At 37.1% G+C, this 25,605-nt stretch overlaps 2 protein-coding genes across 2 annotated transcripts; one reads left to right on the forward strand and one right to left on the reverse strand.

Moving 5' to 3' along the window:
- Positions 1-789: 789 nt before the first annotated feature.
- On the reverse strand, positions 790-25,605 carry LOC306874559 (uncharacterized protein). The gene is made up of 15 exons (XM_079424700.1): positions 25,432-25,605; positions 23,351-23,743; positions 22,488-22,529; positions 21,860-21,895; positions 20,222-20,308; positions 20,095-20,135; positions 18,813-18,854; positions 15,628-15,730; positions 15,536-15,544; positions 2,632-3,033; positions 2,124-2,183; positions 1,420-1,494; positions 1,191-1,307; positions 1,049-1,102; positions 790-884 (listed from the first exon to the last, which is right to left on the reverse strand). Exons 1-14 carry the CDS (start codon positions 25,478-25,480, stop codon positions 1,065-1,067), a joined length of 1,494 nt encoding a protein of 497 aa, XP_079280826.1. The 5' UTR covers positions 25,481-25,605; the 3' UTR covers positions 790-884; positions 1,049-1,064.
- LOC306874959 (uncharacterized protein) lies at positions 14,097-16,688 on the forward strand. The gene is made up of 4 exons (XM_079425299.1): positions 14,097-14,197; positions 14,638-14,964; positions 15,646-15,747; positions 15,953-16,688. The coding sequence occupies exons 1-4, from the start codon at positions 14,155-14,157 to the stop codon at positions 16,078-16,080; spliced, it is 600 nt and encodes a 199-aa protein (XP_079281425.1). The 5' UTR covers positions 14,097-14,154; the 3' UTR covers positions 16,081-16,688.

Here is a 25,605-nt window from a genome sequence, read left to right on the forward strand (position 1 = left end):
ATAAAGATGGAGATCATGCGACTTGCCACAAAAGTAAATAATTAAGACACAAAAAAATTGATTCAAACGGATCCTAGATCAGTATTCAGTTAAAGTTCCAAGAGGTCCAATCTCTATATTTCTGTCCAGCGGAGGTCCAGATAGTACTTTTTTTTAATATAGTTATAAATTTCCATCTGGGCAGCAGCGGTACTTTGTAAAAGAAAAAACTCCTAAACATTCAAAATTGTCAAGGATAAAGATATTGGTCTCTAAGAGTAAAAAAAAAAAAAAATTTCACCAGTCGAGCCCAACTGGATATGAATATTAAAAGGTCAGATCAGCAAAATTATTCGAAAATTATCATTCAAAATCTGTCATCATTTACTCACCCTTAAGTATCCCTAATATTTATTTTTATTATAATATATATATATATATATATTTTGCTGCTCATGTTTCTGCTCACATCGGCAGCACTTGTAGTGCTTTATGTCTTCAGCTGGAGAGACACATGGAGCGGAAAGGCTTGTACAAAACGCTTTTGACTCCTGATAAAAATATCAAAGGATATAGCAAAAAACAATCTTTAACCAACGACTGTGAGCTCAAGTGGTGTCTACAGCTCTGCTGTTTTGACACGCTGCACACTTTAAACTAGAAATGGTAAAATCATTTCATCAAGCTCAACAGAACACGTGTGTGTATTTGCAGAGTTACATCAATGTAGAGAGTAAACGGACACGGATCCTGCTTCTCTTATCGCACATGACCTCCATCTTTTCTCTTTAATGAACCCTAGACAGTTGCCTTCCAAGCGTCTTGGAGATCTGGACTCCATCCATTTGTCTTCTTGTGATCCCAGACAGGCTGATCATGGTGAGATCTCTGTGGACCTTACAGTCCTTGTGCATACAAAAATGAATTAGATTATTAATGGCAAAATTAATGTTTGGAAACATATATCCTAATAGCATACTAAAGCAAAATATATAAATGGCCGTTTTAAAACATCTTTTGGGGAATAAAGTACAATTTACATATTTACTGATGCAAGGTAATATCTTACCTCTTTCTTCAGCTTCTTACAGAATATCATCTTTATTTTTCACCTTGACTTCATCTAAAAATGATCATACACAATTAAAAATAATTTTGCACAATACAGACGATATCTTCCTCTCACTATAGTATCTGTAGGTGATATTTACCATTTCTGGAGCTCCTGTGGCAATAGTAAATCACACCACCAACAGCAGCAGCAGCCACCAGCAGAACACCACCAACAACAACAATTCCTGCTACAGCACCTGGAGACAGACCTGAACCTGGAACAATAATACATGCGGTTTATTTGCCATTTATAGAGATGTTAAAAAAGTTACAAGTGTGTTGGTTGATTAAACAATTTCTATTTACCTGACAACACTCTGGCCTTACCTTCACTCCCGTTCTCAGTAGTTGTAGTTGTAGTAGAATCTCGTGTTGGGCCTGCTGTTGTACTCTCTATGACTGCTTGGAACAAAGTGTTTAATGTGTTAAATTATGATTTATATACATTTTTCCAGATTATCATCATCCCACCTTGACCAAGTTCCCTCATATTAATATTCAGAGTTTTCTGTCTTTATCTACAATGTACTAACAACATTTACATATTATTTTACATATTTAGATTCTATCCCTAAAAAATAAAAAGTCTCAGGTACACACAGATAACATGTTTTTGTCTCTTTTTTTTTTGGACATTGGGCACGTCAGGTCAGTCGCACTTTAAGAAAAGAAAAAAAAAAAAAAAAAAACAGTAAGTGACACTTGTAGTGAAGAAACTGCACACCCGTTTTTCCACATCCTTCCAGTCAATATTGCATTGAAGTCGTTCATTGTTAAATAAAACACAGCATTCACTGTTCTCTCAAGGCATGCACAGTGGCGCCAAAATGCTTAGATAAGATATAGGGGGGTTGCACTAATAAAAACATTATTAAATAAATAAAATACACTACTATTACTGATGCACCTGCACATAACTGATGGAGATCAGAGGAATACGGAGGAAGAATAATATTGATTTACAGAAAAATGTTAACATTTGATGTAGTCTATAATCATTTCTGTAAATTCAAAGGAGAAAATATTCTTACTCTTGCCAGAATCTTGCTTCTCCTCCACCTTGTAAGATTCTTCATTGGTGTCATCAGGATCTGAGAGAGAAGGTGGACAAAATGAGAATAAAACAATTAAAAAAGTAATTGAAGCAATTCATCATTTGTAGCTGCAGGGAAACGTTTAAAACAAGGAACAAACTTAATACAGTCTCCCATCACTAATGAAAGCTGCACTGCTGTTAAAGAAACATATCACAAGTGATAAAATTGTTTGTTCGGCAATCAGGACTAACTATATTTCATGATTCATATTTTTTACATTGCAATGAATGAACCATTAAACAAACAGAAAATTCAACAGAAGTTGAAATTGTTTAATGTGTAAATGTTGAAAACAGTGAGAGAAATCAGACTGCGGTAAATGTGCTCTGACATGTCATGTGGATATGAACATTAATATACAAGTAAACAGGTCTAATCATCGCTGTTCAAACAGTAAACAAAGAAAAAAGTGCTAAAGGGTAAATGATATTGAATGACTCACCGCTGACAGTTATATTGATTGTTTTTTTGGTGTGATCATTGTTGATTTTTAGGGTGATGCTTGTGCTGTTACACTTTCTGGCTCTGTTTAAAGGTACACTGGTGCCTGAATTATCTCTACTGAAGAGCTCTGCTTCATAAAGTCCAGCGTGGTTAGTTGTGATGTCTGTGATGGTCAGGGATCCAGTGTCATAGTCCACCTCCAATCTGCCTCTGAATATCTCACCTTCACCATAGTACACACAACTCTTATTAGCCTCTCCATTGATCAGAGCTATGCGAGTTTTGTTAAAATACCACAGCAGCGCATCATTTGGTCCTTTGGTAACATCAGCATTCATAGTGACTGAATCTCCCTTCTTCACTGACTTTGTCTCCACTGCACCTGTATCACCAAACACACCTGCAGACACAAATGAACAGTTACTGAATAAAATCAAATGATTCAGAAATACCTTAGAAATGTATTACACCCATCCACACGTTTTATATGTGAAGAGCCTTCTAGTAAATGTAGTACTCAACTAAAGATTAATGTCATCATTAATGTTTTAGCATAAACCTACACTTTTTAACTGCAAATATATCACCTGTATTAAAAATAAGCCCTCTATGTGTGAATAATGTATTTTTTGAATAGTCTGCTCAATTAATTATAGAACTGCTGAGAAAAGTGGACAAATAATGACATTTTCTCCTCCATCTACTCAACAATAATCAAACAACAAACTTTTATCTGGATGTTTCTTTAATGTCGTCATGATCTATTATAGGGTCTTTTTTTGCATTAACTCCACGTTCCTTTACCACAGTAATTTAACATGCCCATTACATAATATTGCTGCTGAAAGATTCAAAAGTAATTTCTTAACATTACAAGGGAATCCCATTTAAGTTTGCCTTTGATGCTTGATGGTTTTTGTCAATTTAATCTACCCATTTTTCAAATGCTTATTCTATTCATACAGAGAACCTTTCAGCAAGAAATTAAGTCCCATGATGATTCATGCAAAACAGGTTTACAAAACTTTCAGGCCCAACCATAGTAACAGAGAATGGGAAAGTGATGCAGCAACACCCTACATTTGTGTGATGCAGCAACACCCTACATTTCAAGTGATGCAGCAACACCCTACATTTCAAGTGATGCAGCAACACCCTACATTTCAAGTGATGCAGCAACACCCTACATTTCAAGTGATGCAGCAACACCCTACATTTGTGTGATGCAGCAACACCCTACATTTGTGTGATGCAGCAACACCCTACATTTCACTGCTGGTTATACTCTGTATAATTGTGTATGTGACAAATAAAACTCTTGAAATAAAACTCTTGAATAAAACTCTTGAATAAACTCTTGAAACACCCAGCACTAATTCAGGTCAAGCCAGATTTATTTGTATACTATTTTTCCACAATACACATTGTTTTGAAACAGCTTTACAGATACAGTTATGTCTTAATGGCTTAAAGCCAACTGATAGAGAAGTTTTAGGGCCGAGGGATATGGCACATATACACATTCATGTAGTTAAACCGGTCTTGAGACCTAGCTATATTGTATTACTGACTTCAGAGGTGTGATAAAGGACGTGGTTTGTCAGATGTTCTTAAGAGAGTTATTGTTAGTAACATTCATAACTGTAAAACAGTATTGCAAATAGTGACTTTGCAATTGCTTTTCAAGAATTTGCATATAGATTGCTTTTTTGGGGGGGCTTCAATTACTCCGGATGAGTCTTCTTGGGAGTGTCCATTTTTATAAGTCGTGAATGTTACCCACCGTTCTCATTGTGACATTCACTGTTGCAACTACTTTCAATGGAATTTAGCTACTGACTGCTTAAAATGAGGCCAAAGGTTGCCTAGTGTCAGCCCTGTACATTTGTTTGCTTCTCTCCTGCTGTATTAAATGCATGTCCTCCTGACATGCATTAAAACTGCTTTAATTCAGTATTGATTGCCTCTGAATGTTGTTTTTAAAAATTGTGGAGGAACTGGTGCATTTTCATTCATTTGATATGTTACTCCACATTCTGGCGAGGACAAAATACACATATAGCTGAAACAGATTGACAGTCTTTCTATGGAGCGAGGTTTACATAAGGTAAAGTAAAAATTAGCCGAGAAAATCCAAAGATATATTTATTGCACAATGTGTAGAAGATTTCTATTAATCAAAATGAATCAATCAACTATAATCATTGTGAATGTTTGCAATTTATCATTATTATCATGTGTTTTCTGTTCATTCCTTTGTCACAAAATACAAAATTTAATTCCCACAAACCCTTCCTTACTAACAAGCGCTTAGTTTTCTTTAATCTCCAGTGTGTTTCTGGTCTCGTATTGCAGCTTTTTATTACTTACAGTTAAAAAAATAATTTGCATAACTTTTCCATAACAATGGGCCTCATTCATGAAACATGAGCAGAACGATTTAAATCGTTTGTAAATCCGTTCTGACAAATTTTTGAATTCATGAAAATGTTCTGTATTTTCAAAATGTTAGTTGGTATGAAAGAAATGTACACCTGCTCTCTACCAGATGGCCTGGCTTCACAGACTAAACCAGGATTAGGAAATAGTTCAATTAGGACATTTAAGTAATTTTTATAAACGTGCCGTAGACAAAATAAAGGCACTGATATATTTTCAGATCAATCAGTACAAGTTTCTTTCAGTTGAAACAGCTCAGATTTAGATTTTAGTCTGGGATTAGGTTTAAACCTTGTCTGTGAAACCGGGGTCTGTGTTCTTTTTGGCAAACTGATGACAATTAATTTTGACGCTCTGCCATAATAAGTGGCACCAAAACGTTTTCAAGCGCCTCAAGCTGGTCGTTTTATAAACGCAATTTGCGTAGCTGTAATTCATAAGGGATTACGCTAATTGTGAGTGAGCGTGCATCAGCACCCTAATTACGAATGATTGTAATTCATTAATATGCACATGTTTAACTATCAAATCGGAAGTTTACGAAGCGTTTGTGAATCCGGAGGAGAGTTATTTTATTTTTTTATATTTAGCCTACGCAAGTTTCATAAGTGAGACCCAACGTGGCAACGAAGTAATGCTTTAAACTTTATCCGTATGATGGGGAAAATCACTTTGACCATTCTTAAATATAACACAACATTACAAGACAGGTAAGCAGTCATGTGAGCGACTCGTGAACTAACCTTAATAGCTAACTTAAAAAAATACTACGAGTCTTAAAGAAAAAAAACAACAACTAACTTTTAAGTTACACAGTTCATACTAGGGATGGGCGATATGGCCTAAAAAATTTATCACGATAATTTCAGGTATTTATTGCGATAACGATACAAATGACGATAATATATATATATATATATATATATATATATATATATATATATATATATAGATTAAGTTTTAAAGATTAAGTTTATTTCATATAGTATTATTAATGCAATTAACTTGAAACTTTCTGTACACAGCCAACTTATGGCCATGCTAATTATGATCAACAGCTCATCTCCATTAATTGCTCTTATCAACCATAATAATGCGTTAGGGACGCTTCATATTAAATCATATGCATAGGCTACTGGCACACGTTTACCACGTTGCTGATGACTGAAAGCCTGTGTATGGCTATACTGCTGTGATCTGTTTCAGGGTTTCCATATCATAACATTTTAGAAATTAATTCATTGTAATATCTCAGAAATGGCATATTTAACTTTATTAAAAGTATGGCATCTTTTATGTCAAATTCAAATTGGACGTGTTTCCACTCTTTGTAACCACCATTTTTCTGTACACTTTGCATATTACGGTAGTTTGCTCCTCATCTGGTTTTCTGTAACCAAACCAGTAGCAAATTGTGGAGGTAGCTCCTCGCGTAACAACAAGCTCCTCCTCATGGTGCGTTCACACCAGACGCGAATGAAGCGTTAAGCGCGAGTGATTTACATGTTAAGTCAATGCAAAGACGCGAATAGACATCCTGCCGCGCAATTCGCGCGAATGACGCAGCGCGAATTGAGCGTTTAGAGCGAAATTCTATACATATGCTCTCTGTGGCAGTCATACATGTGCGCCTGGCAGAAGCCCTGCCCATGACGCGAATTCGCGTCTGTTGTGCAGTGAATTTCACGCGCGAATGAAGCGAGTAAACCCAAAATGTTCACGCGTCCAACTACGCGCGATTTATTCGCGCAAGTCGCGTCCGGTGTGAACGCACTGTCAGCCTCACGTCCGCCTTCCGCCATGCTTGTTTTCACTCCGCACGTGAACAGTGAATCGGGCGCGCACAAAACTACGTCATCAACTAGACTTATCGTTATTATCGTGAGGAGACAAATTTTTATCGTGAGGAGAATTTTCAACGGTATATCGCAAACGATAAGATATCGCCCATCCCTAGTTCATACTGAAGAATCACCATCGCTATATACTTACGAGATATCACGAAAAGGAGCACAAGACAACCTGTCTTCTTCATGGTTCTCCGTCTTAATATTGATGTCGGTTCTTGTCAGCCGTCAAATTGAACACATTGGCCGCTTTTTGGAGCAATGATATCCGATGCCGCTGGTTAGCTCTGGTTTGGTAACGCACTGTAACTTGTGACACACTGTACTGATGTGCGCATGCCCAGTAGAGCCGCACAGGTGTTCGTCAAGTCTGATGACATCTAGAGGGTGTGACTTGATGACACCACTGTGTTGCTACAGACTGCAGCGAGGACCTCTTGAAGGCTGCGGGGAAAAAAAAACTAAATAAATCACAGAGCCGCGTGCTGCGGGTTTTTTTTTTTTGGTAGGGTGAAGTCAGCTAAAATGGGCTATCAGGTAAAATGGGCCAAACAAGGTTCTCATCATATCTCTTATTTTATTTATTTTTTTACAGAAAATCACAATAACTGATCTTGGATTGTTGCTTCAACACTTGTTGACATTTAACAATTATTTTTATTGGTCTGAGTTTTTTTTTAAGGTGGGCAGGGCAGAGTGTTACATGAAGCTTGTCAGAGAAATTGTAAGGTTATTTAGCCTGACATAGGCCTAGTAAATTTCATTCATCACTAATAAGGGTAGGCCTACTAAAGCAATTATAAGTAAGCTTACCAACAAAGCAAAGCTTTATGAACATGCTCTTTCAAATAAAAAAGTTTAATTTAAAAAACAAACTTCAATTTTTGTGAAAAAGGCCATTTTAGGTAGAAATGGCTGGTTAAGCTAAAATGGGCTGCATACACACACACACACACACACACACACACACACACACACACACACTTTGAGTCAGAAATTTTTCCGGCGTCAGGAACAGGCTGAGGGCACGCGCACACCGCGCTCCCTTACCAAGTGTCCTGCTCGCCAATGTCCAGTCGCTGGATAACAAACTCGATGACCTCAGGGCAAGAGTCAAGTTCCAGAGGGACATTTGGGACTGCAACCTTCTCTGCTTCACCGAGACATGGCTGAACCCAGCGGTACCAGACCACGCCATCCAGCCGGCCGAGTTCTTCTCGGTTTACCGCATGGACAGAACGCTGGACTCGGGGAAGACTAGGGGAGGTGGAGTATGTCTGATGGTGAACAAACACTGGTGCGACAGCGCGAGCATTGTTCCCCTCTCACGCTCCTGCACACCGAATCTTGAACTTCTGACCATCAAATGTTGCCCTTTTTATCTCCCTCGGGAATTTAGCTCGGTCATCGTCAGTGCCGTTTATATTCCACCTCAAGCGGACACGGACACCGCGATATGGGATTTACATGAAACACTACACCTTCACCAAACACAGCACCGGGACGCCGCATTCATTGTTTTGGGAGATTTCAACAGTGCCAACCTCAAGCGTGCACTGCCGAACTTCCATCAGCACATCAGCTGCCCCACCAGGGGCGAAAGGACATTAGATCACTGTTACACCCCATACAAGAACAGCTACAAGGCACAGTCACAACCACCGTTTGGGAAATCGGACCATGCCGCCATCTTCCTCATGCCTGTTTACAAACAGAGGCTGAAACAGGAAGCCCCGGTGCAGAGGGCGGTCCAACGCTGGACGGACCAATCGGTGGCCGCTCTGCAGGACGCGCTAGATGACGCAGACTGGGACATGTTCCGGCGCAGCTCTGATGACGTCAGCTTGTTTACGGAAGCGGTTGTGGGATTTATAGTGAAACTAATGGATGATACGGTGCAGAAAACCATCATCAGGACGTTTCCCAACCAGAAGCCGTGGGTGGATAAAACCATCCGCGACGCCCTGAGATCCCGCTCCGCTGCCTACAACACAGGGCTCATCACCGGGAACATGGATGATTACAAGGCTGCATCTTACAGCGCGCGCAGAGCGGTGAAGGAGGCGAAGCAGCGCTACGGGAGGAAACTAGAGTCGCAATTCCAACATGGCGGCTCTAGGAGTCTGTGGCAGGGACTTAGAACCATCACGGACTATAAAACACCACCCTCCAGATCGGGGAATGCGGACGCTTCTCTGGCTGACGAGCTGAACACTTTTTATGCTCGCTTCGAGGCTGCAGCTAATCACGCTAACGGCGCTAGCAGTACTAACTGCATGCACGCTGAGGAAGCCGGTGAGGACAACGTGTTCACCATCACGGAGCTTGACGTGAGGAGGGCATTCAGGAGAGTGAACATCAGGAAGGCAGCAGGACCAGATGGCATCACAGGTCGGGTTCTGAAGGCCTGCGCTGACCATCTAGCACCGGTGTTCACCGAGATCTTCAACCTCTCCCTGGAACAGTCCATAGTCCCCTCATGCTTTAAGCAGTCCACCATTGTTCCTGTCCCCAAGAAACCCCAGCCCACCTGCCTAAACGACTATCGTCCTGTAGCCCTCACATCAGTGGTGATGAAGTGCTTTGAGAGACTGGTCAGAGACTTCATCATTGCATCACTACCAGACACACTGGATCCACTACAGTTTGCGTACAGGCATAACCGCTCCACGGAGGATGCCATCTCACACCTCCTCCACACCACAACAAGTCACCTGGATGTAAAAATGCTGTTTGTGGACTACAGTTCAGCGTTTAACACCATAATTCCCTCCACACTCACCTCCAAGTTGGAGGTCCTTGGTCTCAGCACATACTTGTGCCAATGGATCTCCAGCTTCCTGAAGGACAGACAGCAAGCCGTACGGATTGGTAAACACACCTCATCCTCCATCACCCTAAGCACTGGAGCCCCTCAAGGTTGTGTTCTGAGCCCCCTGCTGTACTCACTGTACACTTATGACTGTGTGGCCACTTCCAACTCCACCACCATCATCAAGTTTGCTGATGACACTGTTGTGTTGGGTCTGATCTCAGACAACGACGAGACGGCCTACATACAGGAGATTAAGAACCTGGAGAGTTGGTGCCAGGTGAATAGTCTTCACCTGAACATCAGCAAAACTAAGGAGCTGATAGTGGACTTCAGTACGAAGCAGGAGCGGTCATACCAGCCGATCACGATCAACGGGACTCCAGTGGAGAGAGTGGACAGCTTCAGATACCTGGGTGTTCACATCACGCAGGACTTGACTTGATCCTGTCATACCAGCACCCTGGTGAAGAAGGCCAGGCAGCGTCTGTACCATCTGAGACGCTTAAGGGACTTTAGACTTCCCTCTCGGGTGCTTAAGACTTTTTAAGACGCTTCCGCTCCATGAAGGCGAACACAGAGAGAATGAGGAGGAGCTTCTTCCCGCAGGCCATTTGGAGTCTTAACCTCTCTCCACTCTAAGCACATCACCCCACACTTCCACTTTGCACATTTTCAAATACAATCTGCACTAATTTGTAGAAGGTTACGTAAGGATAAATGAATGGGACTTACATACCATTTGTCTTTGTCTTTAGTATTCCTTTTACTCACTTATACACTTTACTGCACTGCACAGCACACGGACACTTTGTCACTGACATACACTTTACTTTTTATAGAATCTATATAGAATCATATTCTATTTTTATTCCTCATATCTATTTTTATTCTCATATCTATTTTTATTCTCATATCTATTTGTTATTTTATTTTATTGCTAGTTTATTTCTGTATATATGTTTACTGTAATTTTTCTATTTGTATTTTTGTAAACTTGGTTTTTCTTAATTTTGTTGGACAATTTGTTGGACAGTCGTACAATACATTTCACTACATGTCGTACTATGTATGTATATGTATGTGACAAATAAAATTTGAATTTGAAATTTGAAATTGAGGGTGAAAATAGGTTTTAGGCATCCATACAAACTCTTAACAGTCTTTACAAAAATACAAGCATACACACATACATGCACACAAAAGACACCAGCGCACAGAAACACACGCCTATTCAACATGATCAGTTCATTTTTAATAGCATTGTTTAATGAAATATTCATTTAACTTTCTATTTAATGAAATACATTTATGGTATTACTATGGCACACTAAAGACAATATTGTCAATTTACTGTTAAAAATAAAATGATTTAAACTGAAATTACCTGTGCTGTTCTCTTTTTATATTGGCCCATTTTATCTGAACAGCTGGCCCATTTTACCTGAATGTTGTGCCGTGGCTCATCAACTCTCATCATTTTTAAAACTTTTATACTTTTTCACATTTAAAACATATTTAAGAGACCCATGCTAATTTATAAAAACATCATTAGATCTCATGCATAGCTTATTTGATGGTATTATAAGTAATTTACCAAAACGTAGCCCATTTTAGCTTCACCCTAATTTTATAATGTACCTACTATTAAAATGTTACCTACAGAAAAATAAAAATGAAAAATAGATCCTTTTACTAATCTGTATTATACACTGAACAAAATTATAAACGCAACACTTTTGTTTTTGCCCCCATTTTTCATGAGCTGAAGATCTAAGACTTTTTCTATGCACACAAAAGGCCGATTTCTCTCAAATATTGTTCACAAATCTGTGTAAATCTGTGTTAGTGAGCACTTCTCCTTTGCCGAGATAATCCATCCACCTCACAGGTTTGGCATATCAAGATGCTGATTAGACAGCATGATTATTGCACAGGTGTGCCTTAGGCTGGCCACAATAAAAGGCCACTCTAGTGGAGAATATGAGAGAGATGATTAATTTGAGTGGGTTTTCTGCTGAATTGTAAATGTTAGCATAGGATTTAGAGGTAATGGAACTTAAAACTCTTGTTACAGAAGTATAAATGTCAAGATGTTATGTTTTCAGTATGTGGAGAGCACAAATATGAGTTACTTTGAAGTAATTAATACTGTGTTTATAAAGCTTGTTTTGCAAAGTGATGGTTGATGTCAAGGAGATGCATTTTGCACTTGTAGGTGACACTTGCCTTCTTTTCAAAGTCATGAGGTGTTATTCAGATTTGCTATGTATGAAGTGTATGGTTTTGACACTTATATTTTCAAATTAATATGTGTGAAATGATGTGTTACAATTTTCCATAGTTTAAAATAATAATAGGCATGTTTTTCAGCTAAGAAATTAGAAACCTATTATGAGGAATAGGGATATGTTTAGTGAGTTTTAATACCCTGTACCGGTATACAAACCTTACAGTTTTTAGTAAGCTTTGGGCTGGACATTTTTTTCTGGGACTTGGCAACCCTGCCAGGATTTGTTGGTAAGCTCTCCACAAAAAAAAAAAAAAAAAAAAAGGTTAAAAATGATCAGAAAGTATCATGCATAAAATGCTACTCTTATGCCATCATTACATGGTGACTTTTTATTTTTTTTTACACTCTAAAGGTACTAAAAACCATCAGAATGATCCAAATTAAAGTTAGATCTTTAATAAATATAACAAAATTTGATTTCAAATATTCAAATGATAAATAGAATACAATAGATGTGTTTAGATTTATACTATTTTCAAGTTTGAAAAAATAAATAGATAAGTAAACATCTGTCCATATAGCCACTTTTGCGTTGATCTAATGTAGGCACATTATAAAATCATAACCATATACTACAAGTCTAATCTAACTAGTTCTGCCATAGAAAGATATGGTAAAATTAGCAATAGTATTCTTATACAGTTTCTAATTCAGCCTCTTTCTATGGCATTTGTTGCTGTATATTATAACCACTAGATGCACTGTAATGTTCAGAGCAGAAAACTCAAAGATAGAACCTATGGTGCAAAAATGATCTGAATATAATGAGAACTGAATTAGGAAAAAGGTGACGAACATACTGTAAAGTAAGTAAAGTAAAGTAAATTTTATTTATATAGCACATTTAAACATAGCAAAGCTATCCAAAGTGCTTAACAATGTAACATAAATTAAAATGAGAAAAGAAAACAAAAAAGAAGCAAACAAGATAATCAATAAAAACTACTGTAGTAAACTAAGAAGTAATCAGACACCAAGGAAACACCAAAGAAGAGAGAGAGAGAGAAAAAAAACACAAACAAAATGTGACAGTATGACCTTTATTGTATATTGCCTACACCACTAGTGCATTTAGCATGGAGCATCATATGTGTTATAAGTAATGTGGATAATCATATTTTCCAAAAATAAATAACATCATTACATAATTCCCTGTATGTGAGAGGCAAGGATGTTCTTGCTGTGACATTCTTGCTAGTATCAGCCCCAGATATCACGCCCACACTGCATTTGCTATGTGGTTAAGACTAGCTGTGAGGGGACTTCACTGCCCATTGAGACACTATATATTTTAACTCTTTATAAATACAGTTTGTCCTGTTACAATACATTTTTTGCAGTTGGGCTCCAGCATGTAAATACTTTTTTTTTTTTTTTTGCAATGCATTAGAGAAATGACACTGGATGTGAATTTACATTCTATTAATACTTGAAATATTAGCTTAAAAGCCTTTATGTTTGGCACAAAATGCAGAGCATGTTGAAATGAATCTTTAGCTGTAGTATACATATCATACAAGGCATACAAAAAGCCTCTAAGCAGAGCAGAAGAGGAATGCTTTTTTTCTCTTGAATACGTGTGAAACTCTCCAGCTGCTCAGTTTGTGAGTCAGAGTAAAACCTGCCGTGGTCTGACCTGATTAGAAATGTGGTTTTGGACAGTTTTATGGACATTTGAGCTGTGGATCTAAACAATAATCAAACAGTAATTAAACAAAACAAAAACCCTTTGGATCACAACACAAACCAACCTACACATCGACGATAATGTACCAAGAACTGGACCAAATGGAATATAAATTCAAAGGACAAAAAGAGGAACTATGGAGACAAATGGCATGGGGGTTTCATACGAGTCAAAGTTAATAATTGAAAGTGATATAGGATTTAAAAAGTAAAACGTGTTAAATCATGAAATAAATAATACTGTCTGCGAGATTTAGTAGAAGATAGATGAACATATTCAACCAATGCGTGTATGAAGAATGCAGTGGGTGGGCTGTGGTCAAATCTTGTGGGGAAGATTTCACATGCAAAGTAGTGCATTTCACTATCACAGTTTAAGTCTTTCCTGTTGGTTTACTCTCTGACACAGAAGTGTTCACATATTTCAAGCGCTATTGCTTGGCAATGATTTGCATGTTTGTTTTGTTCTGCTTGTGGCATCTGGTTGGTAAGTTATGATCCTATCCTTAAAAGGCATTAATTCTTGCTTTAGGTTAAAACTGAAAAGTAAAAGTAAACCATTCACTCACCATTTAAGTTGTTTTATTGTACTTCCAACTTTTCTAATAGGGAATTCAGAGGGAATGTGAATGGGTGGTATTGTGCTTTCCGCTAGTTTACACAGCACTCTTGACAAAAAATAAAAAAAGAGCTCACCAAGATCAATATTAAATGAGCTGGCTCTGTCCATTGAGATCATGCTTGGTCTGGGATGTTTGGCTTCCCATAACTAATAATTTTCCAGAGTAGAGGCACTAAAAGGGCCAACTAAGAGACTGTATTCTGCTGTTATTTTTGGTCTTCAATTCACATTGAAATGGTTATAAACCTGTTATTTGTGAAGAAAGATATAAACCCTTAATCTGTGAAAAACTCTCTGCTCTTCAGGTGTGTTTGGTGATACGGTTACAGTGAGGTCAGTGTCAGTGCTGGAGGGAGATTCAGTCTCTCTAAACTCTGGTTTTACTGAAATGATGGATGATGATCTGATTCACTGGTGGTTTGGAGCTGAAAACACTTTGATAGCTCAAATCAATGTAATGGCCGACAGCATGACTGTATTTAATGATGTTCTTGATGGAAGATTCAGAGACAGACTGAAGCTGGACGATCAAACTGGATCTCTGACCATCACAAACATCACAACTAAACACACTGGACTTTATAAACTACAGACCAACAGCGTGCGAGAGAGATTCAGTCTTACTGTCCATGGTGAGTTATCAGTGCTGCAGGAAGGTGGTTGGGGACAACTGATTTAGACTATGGTTCAGTTGATCAAGACTGTCAGTGTAGGAGCCATTTATTTGCCTTATTTGAAGGTTCTTTTTCTTAAGATGTGCAAGGACAGGAGAAGCTTAAAGGCCTGGGAGTGTCTTGCTGGAGTGTGGCCTGCTGGGAGCACATGTGGTGCTTTACAATACTCAGACCAATGCTTCCTCATTCTTCAGTCCGGGACCCAGAAACAGATCAAACTCAGCCATCTTAAAGGGCATCTCAATTCTCTAATCGGACCGTGAGGAGTGAGGAAACGTCCTGAGCGAGGATACACAGGTGTATCCTTCCCTTGCATCATAAGAGGGTGGTGCTAAGATGCAAGGAAAATGAAACTTGGATGTACAAATAAGAAATGAGAAGCACCCAATGTCTTTAGACCATGCCTTCTGTTTATCAACTGAAGTTGTTTGATTTCATTAAGTTTGCATTATATTTTTTATGAGTTTATTTTCTTATTTTTTTAGTCAAGGCTATAATAAACAACAAAAAATGCATGTGCAACCTGTACCATGGATTCCTGAGACAAAGGAAGCGTATATTTTATGAGCATTGACATATGTTTGTAACTAATTGAAACACTTTATTCAGATTTATTCTTACTTGTCTCATGTCTTTCAGCTTCTCTGCCTGCTCCGGGCATCAGCAGTAATGCTTCATCATCATCATCATCATCATCATGTGAACATCTTAACATCACTGAACTCTGTCAGTCACATGAAGGTGTCTCAGTTTTTGTTATTTGTGCTTTTACCAGTCTGATAGCTTAATATTAAGGAATAATATTATGTTTTTACTTAGTCCAATCAGAAGTGTTTGCAGATATATTTTGCCAATATCCGCATTCTAATCATTCAGAGCTACTGACAGAGACTGTTGAAAATCACAGTTCTCTTTTATCATTGTTAATTTTATTTTATTTTTTCAGAAGTTCACGGCCGCGGTTGCGATTCTACTGAAGCTGTGATCCGATTGGTGGTCACTGCTCTGATGGGCGTGGCTGCTGCAGCTGCTGTCGTTATTCTGGTTAATGACATCAGATCTACAAGAGGTTAAAAGAAGAAAACAGAACAGATAATATAAATATTCGGAGACATCTTGCTGTTGTATACTGTGAAGATGAAAATGTGTTGTCTAATTGTTTAGTGACTGTAAAATGAAGCTTTGCTTATGCCCTTTTCTGAATTGGATCGTACAAGCTTCATTACCCGAATCCTATGCAACAGTAGCTTTTTTTGTTCTGTAAGTATTTCCTATTTAACTTTCTAGATGAATGACAGCATTACATTATAAACTTTGGTTGCCAAAAAAGTGTATGCAAATTGAAAAAAATAAAAAAATTATAAAATGAAAATGTTAAAAGGCCACATACTTAACATCATTTATGATGCAATGAACTAAAATCCCATGGTGCAACATTGGTCATGATTGGGTTGTGTAGTTCTTCCTATGGAATTTGACAGTTAAATACATTGTGTTACAGACAGGTCTGGGGTTGGATCATACAGAATCATTAAAAATCTGTTTCTCAACAGAGAACATTAATGGGATTTACCTCCAGAAGTGCTGCAACACAAGTTTCAAACTTATTTACAGACTAGTATAAAAGATGTACTAGAGCAAAATTAGTTGTAGGCCTGATGAAAATAAAAGTTCTGATCAGTGATTCTATGCCCTTGTTCTGATGGTACAACCAGCCAATACAAGTGTTAAGTTTTATTGTCTTTTGGTGTGACATCCCTAAATTATATATATATATATATATATATATATATTTAAATTAAAAACTGCATGTTAAACATTTTTTTATTATTATTATTATAGGGCATGTTTATTTATTATTAACTATTATTTTATTTACTCTAAACTCTGGTTTTACTGAAATGATGGAATATGATCTGATTCGGTGGAAGTTTGGATCTGAAAACACTTTAATAGCTGAAATCGATGTAATGTATAGCAGCATGACTGTATATGAGGATGATCTTGATGGGAGATTCAGAGACAGACTGAAGATGGATCATCAAACTGGATCTCTGATCATCACAAACACCAGAACTGAACACACTGGACTCTATAAACTACAGACCAACAGAGTGAGCAAGAGCTTCAGTCTCACTGTCTATGGTGAGTTAGATATTGGTTTTATTTCACTTCTTAGATGTATCTTAACACTTGTATTATTTTGATTATTGATTATTAAAATGACTAGATAACTTTAAGCATCTTTTTTCTACCTGATATTTGTTCATAAATCAATAATCTTAAGAGAGAGGAGTGAAGATTACTGTCACGAGACTGATTCTGCAATAAACACTTAATCATCTATTAATTTTTTTTCTTCATGTTTTAAGCTCATCTGCCTGTTCCTGTCATCAGAAGAGACTCTTCACAATGTTCATCATCATCATCATATTGTGTTCAGTGGTGAATGTGGGTCATGTGACTCTCTCCTGGTACAAAGGAAACAGTTTATTGTCCAGCATCAGTGTGTCTGATCTCAGCATCAGTCTCTCTCTACCTCTGGAGGTGGAATATCAGGATAAAAACAACAGCATTTCAGCCTTAGACCATTTTTAAGAAAATGGATAAATCAAGGATATAAATTATTATATTAAATTAAAACGAATAAATATTACTGTCTAATTGTTTAGAAGGCACATTAACTTCTCTCTCATTTACAACTCTGTGTTTGCTGCTTAAAAACGATGTTCGATATTTGCATTGATCTGACCATACAAGAAAGGCGTATTGGAAATGCAAATTCATTCTCTGCCACGAGGTGGCGCTTTAGGAGCGGATTAATATAGCGGTTTCCAGAACACAATGCAGCACCGTCTGCGCTCATAAACGCTGCTTTATCAGGCATTATAGGTAAGATTAAATGAAAATGCCTTCAACACGTTTCTGAAGACAGTCGGTTCCCTTCAGATACACTCACATAAAGACATCCGTGTCGTGTTTTGATTTGAAACGTGTAGCGCTCATATTTATTCAAGACATCATTGCCTTCTGAAGTTTAATCCAGCCCTTTCTGTCCCCAACTGTAAAACCTCTTGAAATTAAGACATTTCTTATACCATTTAACGTATTTAAAACTTTTTATGGCTTTAAGTTTGATACAACTAAATTGAAGAGTTTTTAAGGACCTGCGGGAGCCCTGTATAAGGTAGCCCGTCGGGCAGGGCAGTGATACATTTTGGTAGCCCTACTGGAAAACACAATAGCCCTGAAACGTCGGGCTAGCGATTTTGCGAGCCCTGTAAGGTGATAGTTTTGAACACTGGCTGGTTATTAATTTCGGATAATTTTTAACCAAAAAAAGTTACGGATTGCAGCTTTAAATGATGAGAGCAAGCTTAATTTAAATGTAAATGTAATTTATTTAGCAGACACTTTTATCCAAAGCGACTTACAAATGAGGAAATAAGAAGCAATCAAAACCAACAAAAGAGCAACAACGTGCAAGTGCTATTACAAGTCTTGGTTAGCCTAAGGCAGTACAGATCATTATTATTATTGTTATTTTTTAATAAAAAGACAGATAAAATAAAATTAGAATAGATAGTGCTAGAGTTAGAGGGTCAAGTAAAGATGGAACAGATGAGTTTTTAGCCGTTTCTTGAAGATGGGTAAGGATTCGGCTGCTCGGATTGAATTGGGCAGGTCATTCCACCAGATGGGAACAGTTAATGAAAAAGTCTGTGAAAGTGTTTTTGTGTGTCTTTGGGATGAACAATAATGCGTCGTTCACTTGAAGAACACAAGCTTCTAGAGGGCAATCATACGTTGGAGGGATTCTCGTAAGACACATCACTGTCATCTTTTTTCTGTAAGAAAGCAACAAATCACAGAAAGAAATTAACACCACTGTTTAAGGTTACAGCATTTTAAAAGGATTTCTGAAGGATCATGTGACTAAAAACTGGTGTAATGATGCTGAAAATTCAGCTTTGATCACAGCAATGTATTACATTTTACAATATATTACAATAGTAAAGTTATTTTATATTGTAATTCTATTTCACAATATTGGTGTTTTTACTGTATGTTTTACTATGTTTAAAATCTTGCGTGTGTGTATATACACAGTGTTGCCATGTAATCAGTTTGATATAAATACAAGTTGCTTTGGACAAGCAGGTCTTGTGTGTGAAAATTAAAAAAATAATCAACGTTCAATAAAACTGTTCTGTATAGGGAATTATTTAGACATTAAACAACAATTAGTACAGAAAATATTTACAGTATTCTTGTGTTGTTTGTGTTTACAGTATTCTTGTGTTGTTTTGTGTTTAGAGTATTCTTGTGTTGTTTGTGTTTACAGTATTCTTGTGTTGTTTTGCGTTTAGAGTATTCTTGTGTTGTTTTGCGTTTAGAGTATTCTTGTGTTGTTTGTGTTTACAGTATTCTTGTGTTGTTTTGCGTTTAGAGTATTCTTGTGTTGTTTGTGTTTACAGTATTCTTGTGTTGTTTGTGTTTACAGTATTCTTGTGTTGTTTTGCGTTTACAGTATTCTTGTGTTGTTTTGCGTTTAGAGTATTCTTGTGTTGTTTTGCGTTTACAGTATTCTTGTGGTGTTTTGCGTTTACAGTATTCTTGTGGTGTTTTGCGTTTACAGTATTCTTGTGGTGTTTTGCGTTTACAGTATTCTTGTGTTGTTTTGCGTTTACAGTATTCTTGTGTTGTTTTGCGTTTACAGTATTCTTGTGTTGTTTTGCGTTTACAGTATTCTTGTGTTGTTTTGCGTTTACAGTATTCTTGTGTTGTTTTGCGTTTACAGTATTCTTGTGTTGTTTTGCGTTTACAGTATTCTTGTGTTGTTTTGCGTTTACAGTATTCTTGTGTTGTTTTGCGTTTACAGTATTCTTGTGTTGTTTTGCGTTTACAGTATTCTTGTGTTGTTTTGCGTTTACAGTATTCTTGTGTTGTTTTGCGTTTACAGTATTCTTGTGTTGTTTTGTGTTAAGTGAACACACATAAAAACTCGGTTAGCACAGGTGATCAAACACAGATCTGATTCAGACACACATTCATAGTTTTCTACAATGACATGCTTCATTAGCTTACCTGATCTTCCAACAGACACCCAGACTTCTTGTTCTCCGTGACTGCTTTGAAAAATAATCACACACAATTAAACCCTAATTTTGCATAACGTTTTCCTCTCGCTATATTATCTGAAGGTAATACTTGCCATTTCTGGAGATCCTGCGGCGACAGTAAATCACACCAAGAACAGCAACTACAGCCACCAGCAGAACACATCCTCCTATACCTAAAACTAAAGATACAGAGTTATTAGTCTGAATGAATATATCAGTGTGTTCTTACTCTCTTATTCATAGACATCATTAGATAAAGACGTGAAAGACTTATTTTAAGGTCTGCATGGAATCAAAATTGACCCCATTTACTTTGTTAACATTGTGGTGAACAATCCTTAATAATTCAATTGTTTTTTCTTTGTAATATTCAAAATATAAAAATTTGCATTCCTTCTGATTATATCATTTTGACAGCTTGAGCAGAACATTCTTAGGGTCAATATCACTGTAGGGTGCCTTTTGGTGTTCTGTACATAACTCATTTGCCATGATAACTTAGCCTAATGTAAACACACCCTTCCATAGTCGTTTTAATGTTAAGTTTTTTATATTCACGACAAAAACATTACTTGGCTCTTTAGATACATTTTCTAGATACATCTTCTTTAGATTTGTATAAGAAGATGCATGTTATTTTGATATGTCCCATGCACTGCTCATTAAATTTGAATGAGAGTAGAATATGGTCAAATCATAAAAGTTAATAATTTTGCTCTACTATTATTATATATTTTGTTAAACAAGAGATTACTCAATTTGAGTGTGTTGATCATTTGGTAATAAAAATTACATATTTATTTAATAAAATAGAAGAGTTTTTCCATGTCCACACTGTTGTATTGGGGAATATCGGCTCTTTAAGAAAAGGCCATCCCTTTTAGTGGCATCAAAACAACAGATTTTTTTGTCTCTTCAGTGGCTGAGGAGAATAAGTTGGTGACTTTTCAACGATTAAAATATAGTATTTTAAAAATATGCACATTTAAATACACCAAATTGTCTTCAACAACCACACTAACTTCACAGTTTATTGTAAGCTAATAATTGAAGCTCAAATGTCCACCCTGTCGGCCACTTAAAATCGATAGGGTGGACATTGCATTCATTTGTAGTTAATACTGCTAAAAATCTAAAATAAATGGGGGGGGGGGGCATATCAATGTGATTGAGAATGTAATTATATTATTTATTCTTATTACATTATTTATTTCGAAGTTAAATAAATGTTTAATTGTCATATTTTGTCATGCTTTGCATGTTCTGCTTCATGTATCCACCCTATCATCTTGATATTTTACAATAATAATCAATCATATCTATATAATCCAGTGTGTTCAATAGCTAGGCGTGGGGGCAATTACGTGCAAACAAAAAACTGTATCCAAATATCACCGTGTTCTCAAAATAAGCCAGAGTACATAAGGAAGTGCAGCCCAGAAGAAGAAAAACAGAACAACAACAATCACAACCAATCAAAAGGTTATGGTTACAATATTGTAATATTGACACTTAGAAGTGCATAACAACTCTGAGATTATGAATGTAAAATGAGATTTTGAGATGAAAGAGGGGTTTAACATATCCTGTTTTCTGACTGAAAATGACTGACAGAGATCAATAAGATGACACCCTTAAGAATAATGCGTTTATACAGATAAACTAGGAAACACTTGGTGCAACATATTATAAATCTTAACAAAAGAAACAGAGAAAGTGAAAAACCTTACTCTTTTCAACGGTGTGGGATTCTTCTTTAGTTTTGGCTGTACCACACATATACAACATATAAAACACAAGAGAAAAAAAAATAGAACATTTACACAAGACATAATGTTGAAAATATAGTTAAATGTGGCAGTTTTGCACATTTGTAACCACAGGAAAACCTTTCAAAACAGGGAACAATGAACCCAAAGTTAGTTAGTGTATGATTTATATCAGGGGTGTCAACCTCATGGAGTTCCTGGAGGGCCCCAGGCCTGCAGAGTTTAGCTTTAACCCTAAATAAACATACCTGATCCAGCTAATCAAGTCATTCAGGCTTATTTAAAAACTACATGGTATGTGTGCTGGAGTATGGCTGCGGCCCTCCAGGAACTCCAGGAGTTTGACACCCCTGATTTATACGGTATGGGTCCTTTTTCTATATGGTTTTTATTTATCTATTCCCCTTTGTGTGCTACACATGTTGCACACATGGCCTAATGACCTTTACTCTGTTGTCCAGGAAGTACAGAGATGCCACTGTGTTTTTACAGATTAATTGGGAAATATTTGGTGCAACCTATGATAAATCTATAAATATAAATAATAAATATAATAATAAAAAAAGGAAACTGGAGGAGAAAAACTTACTCTTTTCTTTTTCAATTTTGTAGGACTCTTCTTCGGTTTTGGCTGTACCACACATAAAAGATGGAAAACGCAAGAAGAAAAAAAAATTATTAAAAATGTACACAAGACATGATGTTGAAAATATAGTTCAATGTGTCAGTTATGCATATTTGTAGCCAGGAACACATATTGTTAGACATGTACATTGTGTGGGAATAAGCGTTTATGAAAACTACAACAGCTAACAAAAAAATGGAACAGTAATGTAGTGGCGGTTCATTAAACAGGACATTAATTTTACAGACATTAACTCTAAAAGACAATGTCATGCAGTGTGAAATAGATGGCCATTTTTAAACTTATAAGCAAATTCATCTAATGGCTTGGACACTCATTCATTGGCACAGCCTGTCATTAATACACAAGAAGAGAAGGACAGGAAGTGAAAAAAAAAGAAAACACAGAAATACAATGAAACGCAACTGAGGACGTTTTAAAAACCAGGCGCTCTCTAAAACAAGTGATTTTATATTAATGCAGTCTGTGTGTTTATTAGAAATTGAGGGTAGATCAATTACAACAGACTGGGGCCGGTTGACCAATCAGAGCAGACTGAGTTTTTTTTAGGAAGGCAGGCTTTAAAGAAACAGCAATCAGACAAAGGATGAAACCAACTGCTGCAGCAACGTAAATAAGAACATTTTAATAAATACGAAATGAACATGGAAATAGGATAATAGCACAACAGGAGACCTTTAAATTAAAATGGAAAAGAATAAAGTCACTGTTTAAATAGTCTATATAAAAATTCACTATAATCAACTGTAAAATTTGTAATAAAAAAAATAAATAAAATTCTAGCCAAATTACATTGAATCACTCACCTCTGACATCAACACTGATTGTTTTTATGGTTTCACCAAGGTTGTTGGTTTTTTTTATTATTTTTGCGCTGTCACACTTTGCGCTGCTTCTGTTCAAGGGTTTACTTTTGCCTGAATCCGTGCTTCTGATGATCTCTGCTTCAAAGAACCCAGAGTCTTCAAATCTGGCGTCTGTGATGGACAAATATCCAGTCTCATAGTCCACGTCCAGTCTGTCTTTGAATCTCCCACCTTCCCCATCATATGTACAGCTTGTACTTCGATCTTTATTGATTAAAGCTATGCGAGTGTCTTCAGAATACCACAGCATTGATTCATCTTGCTTTTTCTGAATATCAGTCTTTAGATCGATTGAATCGCCCTCCATTACCGTCACATCATCACCAAACGCACCTAGAGACACAAATAAACAGTTAGGCTACTATATTTTTGCAAGGACATGGAATTAGGAGATTAAAGGTCTTGGATGACAAAAGTGGTAGACACAAATGACAGCATAAGAGAGGTCAGTTATTAATTTATTACAGTGTTGCAGTGCAATACAGTCCGGTTTTGAACACTGCGTATAGCAACCCTCTGAATCAGAACGGATGTCTTCTCAAGCAGCATTTATTGCATTGATGTAACTCAGACTAAAGGAGTTTTAAAATCCTAACCAATTATGAAATGGTTGTAGCACACACATAAGGAGAATCTTAACAGATTGTCTTCCCTCAAATCTAATTTGAAAATCATGGCACATCACACACTACAAGATATCATGCCAGAAGAAGCACCTCACGTGATCTCATGCAGCAGATTGCCATTGAAGTTTCAGCAATTAATGCTGGGCACACACCACAAGATAATAGGGCTGATTTTGGGCCAATTTCTCCCCTTCCGACAATCCTAGGTAATGTCCCGATTATCTTGGTGGTTCTAAAGCTTATCTTATCCGATTTTCCTGTGGTGTGAGGTGTGTTAAATGTGACTGAATCTGCTCGGAAGAACGTCAGAGGAGCCCCGATCGCGAATCATGTCGAATATTTACAATCAGAAATCCTGATGTATGGGGGAACCCCGAGGACACCACACTATAGGAGCAAAACGGTTAAATCTAGGATTTTTTGTCTCTGAGATGTTTGTGGTCTCTCACATTTTGAAGATCTTATAAACTTTTAAAAATCTTTTAGTGTGTACCCAGCATAAAGTTTACACAGCTAACTTAGCAACCAACAAGGCTATACATACAGGCATATGTTCAACTAGAACTGGAAGCTCTGGAGATTTTGTAACAAGCATGTCTAAAAAAATACAATTCAAATAATAATATGCTAAAAGTGACAGAGGTTTGGAAAGCCTTGTTATTTTTTTTTTATATATATAATACATTTATTTATTTATTTTCTATATAAAATAAACTGTGTGTTTGATAAGGAACAACAAAGTTATCTAGTATGCTATCAGCTTTCTACACTCACCAACTAACGTTACGTTGAAAACTGAGCAGCGCTCCTGTCCTTACGGTTGTGGTACGTTTTCGACACATTATACAGGCAGTCGTGTTATTGCTAAACTTCCACACGCCCTTCCTACATCTCCTCCAACTTGTACAGTTTTTGGAGTCGCGCATTGGCTGTTGTGAAAGTATGTCTTAATGATAGCCGCCATCATCCCGAATTAAAATCCTAAATATCAAACGTTTGATATTAATCGGGATTTATGTTCCCCAATTTGTGTGCAAGCAGATCAGGATGTGCAAGAATCGACACGTCAAAGCCTCACATTAGCTACCAGATAATCCACGCATCGGAACCGATCGAGGTATTTTTCCTCTGATTTTCAGGAGGGGGAAATCGGCCTAAAACTCGTACAGTCCGAGACCGGTTTTACAGTGACCATCAGACATTACCGACACGATCATAAATAGGATACATTCTGATGACTCCAAAAATGTTACTGACCGTACAATATTTTCAACTGCTGTGAAAATGTATATTATGATTTCTAATAAATAGAAAAATAAATAGATGAAGAATCGACACCGTCACCAAGCAAGTCCAGGTCAAGCAGTGTCACTGTAAACTCTGTAAAATACGTACAAACCACGATTAAACAGCATACGCTGAGGCAAAACCAGTTCACCTTCATTTCCCCTGTCCCTCTCGAGTTAGAGATGCCGGAGTGATGACAAGTCGAGTCCCATTTCGAAATCAGGTTCGCCTAGGACCGAAGGCGATCGCTGAGGCACGATCAGGCTCACACTGGTGCCCAAT

The sequence above is a fragment of the Barbus barbus genome (assembly GCF_936440315.1).
Source record: "Barbus barbus genome assembly, chromosome: 9".
NCBI classification, from domain to species: domain Eukaryota; kingdom Metazoa; phylum Chordata; class Actinopteri; order Cypriniformes; family Cyprinidae; genus Barbus; species Barbus barbus.